Genomic DNA, 7,500 nt, shown 5'->3' on the forward strand with positions numbered 1-7,500 from the left:
GATTGTTAATGATTATTCATTGCTTAGAATGTTTTCGGAAATTTTAAACTCCAGTCCAGTTGGTATCCTCCTTTGATGTATTTTAATCAATGTCGTTATTTAGTTGACATTGTTGTAAGTTAATACTTGTCGATATGCATACATATATTCTCCCTCCTATGACACCTTATTCATTACACACCACAATCTCTCTTTAGACTTTTCTTTCTTTCTTTCTTTTGCGTTCGACAGCTACGCAGTCAGGGTGAGGGATGCCACAAACTCGGACGTCCGGTGAAGATCTTTAGACTTTAATTTCTTATAATTGGCCTATACTTTTCCTCTGGTACATAACACAAACACTTTCTTTCACTAATATTCACATGCATTCCTTTTCTTTCATCCACTACCACTCTTCTTTCCGTCCAGTAACACTTAGAGTGAATAGACGTTAAACTGAAGATCTCACACGCGTGCGCACGCTGACGCACGCGCGCGCGCGCGCACGCGCGCACGCACACACACACACACACACACACACACACAAACACACGCACGCTGACGCACGCACACACACACGCGCGCACGCACTGACGCTCGCACGTAAACACACATGCGCGCGCGCGTACACACACACACACACACACACACACACACAGGTGTGCACACCCACTCCGTTTCCAAGCTTACCATAAAATTCATCTGGACAGAAAGGAATGAATGCTTCCCAAATAACTGAACTGAACTTTAGTCCGCCGCGCACGCGCACGCGCGCGCACGTACACACACACACACACACACACACACACACACAGAGTGAGCGGTGATCAAGGTACCCACATAAGCAGCACAGACCAGTGCTAAAAAAAATATATAAAAAAAAAAACAAAAAAAACAAACACACACACACACAGGCAGCACATAGCTGTGCTCAAAAAAGATACCCACACCTGCAGCATGGAGCGACGCTCAAGTTACCCAGACACGCAGCATATAGCGGTGCCAGTGATACCCATATAAGCAGCATACAGCTGGGTTCAAGATACCCACACTCGCAGCATACAGCTGTGCTCGAGATACCCACACACGCAGCATACAGCGGTGCTCATGAAACCCAAACTCGCAGCATACAGCGGTGCTCAGGATACCTATACACGTAGTATACAGCTGTGCTCATGATACCCACACTAGCAGCACCCGAGGCACCGATAACTTTATCCGCGTTTAGCCCAGGGCCCGTATGCACGTCGATCCAGATAGAGGGCTATCCGCGAATAGCGCCTATTCGGGTGGATAGGCCGCAGATTTTGGTATATACGTCGGAACGCATAAGCTATCCGACTGGGCTAAACGCGGATAAAGTTATCGGAGCCTCGGGGGTCAGATAGCGAGCCTAAACGCGGATAAATATGGCGGCATTGATGTTTTTTCCAAGTGAGACAGCGACGGCAATTGCGAAGAAACCGCATCTTTCGTGACAGAAAGAACCCGTTTGACCTGTACGATGACCATGACCTGTTCTGAAAGTTCAGGTTTAGGCGGCAACATATTTGGGAGCTGACAAACGAGGTGCCATACACATTCATTTACACACATGACCAATCCCCCCCTCCCTCCGCCCACCCCCTCGACACACACACACACACACACACACACACACACACACACTTTTCTAACTTTATTATTATTATTATTGTTATTTTTATTTATTTATTTTTTTGTTGTTTATTTATTTATTATTTTTGTTCGTTTTTTTTGTTTTGGGTCTAATATCACTTTACAGTGAATAGACGTTAAACTGAAGATTAACACACACACACACACACACACACACACACACACACACACACACAAACACACACACACACACACACAATAACAGGTTAAATGGAACAATGATGGTTGATCGATGCAGGCGGGACAGCTGGAATAGAAGGACATCGCCATGAATTATCACTGATTAACGAATCAAAGAACAAAGTCAACCCACAACTCACCTCCGATGCCTTCGAACAAATTGGAGTCCGCTCCTATGATGTCGAGAATGATGTCTTCGTACGGGACCGGTGGTGGGGGTGGACCTCCTCCCGTTTTGCGTTCATCCCTCTTCTTATTCAACACAGCCCCTTTCATGGGACGCCATTTGTCTTTCAATTCCTGCACCGTGCGAACGGCCACTCCGCACGCCTTCACCTTCTCGGCTATCTTTTTCCATGTATCTGTCTTCTGAGGGTTGGTTACACTCAGATTCAAACTGCTGAATAACAGCGCACGTTCCACCTGCATCTCTTCCAGAAATACTAGAATTTCATCAGCACTGAAATTTGGCTTCCTAGTGCGCTTTGAATTCTCCATGGCAAGTAATACAAACAATAAAAACTGGGACTGACGAAAACCGACGAAGCACGTACCAGCGGTAGTTCCACGAGGGAGGGTATGTCTAAACCGAAAGCAATGCCTGCTGCACCGCGGTTTTCCAAAGAATCTATAAATAGCGCGCCGTGTCCTGCCCCGTAAACGCGGAGAGCTATTCAATCGCGAATAGGGCGACGTACATACCAAAACCGGAGAGGGGCTAATCGCGTTTAAGCTCCAAATAGCTAACCGCGTTTAAGCCCGAAACGCGAATAAGCTAATCGGGTTTGACGTGCATACGGGCCCAGTCGGATAGCTTATGCGTTCTGACGTACATACCAAAATCTGCGGCCTATCCACCCGAATAGGCGCTATTCGCGGATAGCCCTCAATCCGGATCGACGTGCATACGGGCCCAGATAGCGAACCTAAACGCGGATAAATATGGCGGCATTGATGTTTTTCCAAGTGAGACAGCGACGGCAATTGCGAAGAAACCGCATCTTTCGTGACAGAAAGAACCCGTTTGACCTGTACGATGACCATGACCTGTTCCGAAAGTTCAGGTTTAGGCGGCAACATATTTGGGAGCTGACAAACGAGGTGGATCGGCCACTCCGCACGCCTTCACCTTCTCGGCTATCTTTTTCCATGTATCTGTCTTCTGAGGGTTGGTTACACTCGGATTCAAACTGCTGAATAACAGCGCACGTTCCACCTGCATCTCTTCCAGAAATACTAGAATTTCATCAGCACTGAAATTTGGCTTCCTAGTGCGCTTTGAATTCTCCATGGCAAGTAATACAAACAATAAAAACTGGGACTGACGAAAACCGACGAAGCACGTACCAGCGGTAGTTCCACCAGGGAGGGTATGTCTAAACCGAAAGCAATGCCTGCTGCACCGCGGTTTTCCAAAGAATCTATAAATAGCGCGCCGTGTCCTGCCCCGTAAACGCGGAGAGCTATTCAATCGCGAATAGGGCGACGTACATACCAAAACCGGAGAGGGGCTAATCGCGTTTAAGCTCCGAATAGCTAACCGCGTTTAAGCCCTAAACGCGAATAAGCTAATCGGGTTTGATGTGCATACGGGCCCTGATTGGCTTGGTTTTCTTGGGGTGGAACAGGGTGGAGTAGGGAGGGGAACACGCTGTGAATGAACGGGTATCCCAGCACTGACAGAGTAGTTAATACACGCCCGCAATGGAGTGGGGGCCCGGGAAGGGGGCGCGTGTGTGTGCGTGCGTGCGTGCGTGAGTGAGTGAGTGTGTGTGTGTGTGTGTGTGTGTGTGTGTGTGTGTGTGTGTGTGTGTGTGTTTGATTGTGCGCGCGCGCGTGTGTGTGTGTGTGTGTGAAGTTGTATTTGTGAAAATAATCAATAAAAAGAAACTGCGAAAACATTATTAACAATTCATGCAAACACGCATATCCCCACCCCCAAAACCACATGCCTTTAATTACTATATAGAATTGATCAATTTCTTTTTTCCCAGTTTATATATTACTAATCACATTACATTGTATTGATTATCAATGCTTAATCTTACTGATTAAAATCTTTGCTTTGTAGATTAGTCAAGTTCGCTTACTTTTATCATTAGTATTTCGTTCTAGGGATGTTATACTGTAAACTATTTTTTAAACAAAATTTCACAAATTAAAATTACCTCACACACACACACACACACACACACACACACACACACACACACACACACACACACACTGCCTAACTAACTAACTAACTAACTAACTAACTAACTAACTAGCAAACTAATTGACTGACTGACTGACTCACATGTTTGAATAGTTATTTTTTCCACCACCTGTAGTTGTTTTGTTTTTTGTTGTTGTTGTTGTTGTTGTTGTTGTTGTTTTTTCTGTCTTTGTCAAATAACACTCATGGTTGAAAGACGTTAAACTGAAGAACGAACGAACACACACACACACACACACACACACACACACACACACACACACACACACACACACACACACACACACACACACATACGTATGGGGGAGTATCGGGCCGGTGGAGTATGAACACACTCCCGTTCTTGAGTACCTCTCTGACGGAGTCACTGGCTCGAGCTCTGTGTACAACGTGTTCAAGAGAAAAATCAACGGGATCAGTGGGATGAAAATATAATTTCTATTCATGATTTCCGCGTGTACAAACGTTTGTGTGTGTGTGTGCGCGTGCGTGCGTCCGTGTGCACTTCGTCTGTGTGTGTATGTGTGTGTGTGTGTGCGCGCGCGCGCGTATGTGTGTGTGTTACACCACCTTGTATTTTTCTTCATATTCTAAGCATTTTTGGTGAATAATTAAGTTAAAGGGAAATAACAACTGACGGCCTCAAGGAATACATCAATGAACGTTTCACTCCCCTCCATTGATCGACATCTGGAGTTCGGCTGACCAAAACTAAGACTCGGAAGTGCCCGGTACTGCCGAGATTGTGATTCCGTCAGGTTTCATCTCAAGGGCAACCAACATGGGATCGAAACAGCCATGGGACCCGTGGAAAATGTACGATGTTGCGCCAAACGAATTGCGTGCTATCAGGGAACGAACAAAAATGAGAGACGCAATGAAAACTGAGTGGCTGAAAAAAGTTACAGACCCTCACCGTGGCGCTCATGATGGCGGTCACATTGTGAGTCTCTCTTGCTGTCTGCTATCGCTCTTTATTGAGTAGTTCACTTTCGAATGTAATGATAATTATACAAATACGATTTTTTCCCTTACCCCTGTTGCAGTTTTAAGGTCAGTGTACATGTGTGTAATTATTTTTGACTGCACGTAACGTGTGTGCTTGTGCGTGTGCGTTCCGTCACCCGTGTGTGTGTGTGGACGAATGTGTGCCGTTGCACAGTATAAATTCAGGGAAAATTTAAGTGTAAATGTCAAACATTAATTTATATTAGCCGTCCTCCCCACCCAGTGTACCACACTCTGTTTGGGTTGTTTCGATTTACACTGTATTCATGACGATGCTATAACACACTCTTTAGTCTAAATTACATTCTTAGTTAGAAAACTGAAAAGAAATTTTTGTTTTGTTTTTTGATTCCTATTGTTGGTCCCCAATTTTATTATATTGAAGTAATCAGTATTACAGTATGATGTATCACGGTGTATGCATCTGTCTTCACACCTGCAGGCAGACACAGTTGTAATCCCTCAGTAATCTTTGCATGCTATCTAGCCTCTTTCAGATTATGAAAAAGAAGACACAAAAAAAGCAAAAGCGAACACTGTGAATGTGTATTTGGCCATGTTTTTTTGTTGTTGTTCTGTTAGTGTTTTTCTATCATAACGGTGTAATGTTGATGAAATACAGACAGGTCTTTATTCTTTGTCGAGTCAGAAAGAAAAATGGCCAGAGAAGCCTGACAAGAAAGCATGCCCTCTGGTGTGCAGTGTGTGTGTAATGATATTATTATATAACACACTACTCAGTCTCCAGTAGTGACATTAGTCTGAAGGTGTTGTGCATAGTGCTAGGAAAAGTTGGTTTGCATGAAAACAGTTGCATGCATGAACAGGTGTTGTGCATAGTCAGTGCTAGAAAAAGTTGGTTTGCATGAAAACAGTTGCATGCATGAACAGTTAAGATGTATGGTGTGGCACTTTCCATAGATCTAAAGAAGCGGGAGTACTTCTGCACCCATTATGTTCAGTGAAGATTTATGACAAATTTGTTTTGTTTATTTTTTGTACTTATAGTTGAATTTAAAATCTGTGGAAATGTGACAGAATCCTTTATGGATAAGAGACTTAGAATTAGTGGAAAGATCATTTAAAGTGAAAGCATGGATGATAATATTTCCATTTTGTGTGGCAAACATTAACAGCACTTTAGTTGAGCACATGTTGCTGCTTGAATCAGAGCCTGAGGCATAGAATTCAAACATACCCACCGAATGCTGACATAGGTTACATGATCATTAGCATGCATGTTTTAGTCTTATATATAGAGGGGGTTCATGTCCTACTAGGTCTGCATATGTATGTGATATGCTGACCTGGGAGATCTGAAAAATCTCCACACTTAAGCTGCCAGGTTGAACAGGGGATTGGACTTGGGGAAAACTTGGGTGGGAATCCAGCACGCTAACTATTTGATCACCGTACACATCCAGACATTTAACTCTTCCACCGCCGTAGGTGACTTTAGTTTACCGGAGAATTCATCACTAAAGGCGACTTTGGTCAAATCAGCAGTTCACCACTTTAGGTGAATTTAGCAGACTAGACTGTTTGCCACTACTGGCAACATAATTGACATGGCCCTATTTTACAAACTGTTTTTGATAAAGTCTACTATGTTGTTTTGACGTGAACTGAACGGTATGACTAAGAGTGTCAATTCTGACATACTTGGCGCTGGAGAGTGTTTTTTGACACAGAGACTTGGTGGCGAAAAAGTTAAAACAAAATACCTCCTTCTCTGATCTGCTGGCAGTTTGACCCGGCAGTCCAGCGGTTCATGTCGATGCGAGCCACCAGCTTCGACCACTTCCGAGTGACTCCCCGGACCACCTGGCTGGGCTTCCTCTTCGTGGTGCTGCCTGTGGGCCTGATGAGCTACTTCACCATTAAGGATCAGGTACGCTTTCATGTGTGTGTGTGTGTGTGTGTGTATGTATATATATATATATATATATATATATAATTATATATATATATATACACTTAGATTTCCGGCCTACACAGCACTTTTTTTTTTTTTTTAATAATCCAATCAAACATTGAAACAATGATAGAGAACTCATTTCCAGGGCTGGAGAAATCTGTTTTGAAGAAAAAAATATATATATATATTTTGGCCTTCAGTCTGGAAAAGTCTTGGAATTTCAATAAAAGATAACCTTTTCCCAGTTCTGTTCCTCAAAGTGCTTAATGCTTTAAGAAAAAGGAAATTAGAAAAAAAAAAAGCGAACAATAAAAAAGAAAATAATAACTCAGGAAAGGTGAATCAGTCACCTCCAAATCATTACGAATGTGTATGCAAAAGCAAGATTATGGCCTGGACTGGAAGCAGGGCTAACAGAAAGGATTCTGATTTATCATTTTGTTACCAATTTCATGCACTGAGGTTTGACAACAATGCAAATCGGATGGATGGATTCAGAGAAATTCTACCTACTGATGAA

The 7,500-nt window shown here is 43.5% G+C and overlaps 1 protein-coding gene across 1 annotated transcript in view; it reads left to right on the plus strand.

The window, feature by feature from the left end:
* The first annotated feature begins 4,780 nt into the window (after positions 1 to 4,780).
* The window catches only part of LOC143283343 (NADH dehydrogenase [ubiquinone] 1 beta subcomplex subunit 4-like), a 5,376-nt gene continuing 2,656 nt past the window's right edge, over positions 4,781 to 7,500 (plus strand). The window contains exons 1-2 of the mRNA XM_076589550.1: positions 4,781 to 4,997; positions 6,810 to 6,953. Of these exons, the coding sequence (XP_076445665.1) occupies positions 4,836 to 4,997; positions 6,810 to 6,953 (306 nt within the window). The 5' untranslated portion in view covers positions 4,781 to 4,835. The remainder of the gene's footprint in view (positions 4,998 to 6,809; positions 6,954 to 7,500) is intronic.

The sequence above is a fragment of the Babylonia areolata genome, chromosome 6, assembly GCF_041734735.1.
Source record: "Babylonia areolata isolate BAREFJ2019XMU chromosome 6, ASM4173473v1, whole genome shotgun sequence".
NCBI lineage: Eukaryota > Metazoa > Mollusca > Gastropoda > Neogastropoda > Buccinidae > Babylonia > Babylonia areolata.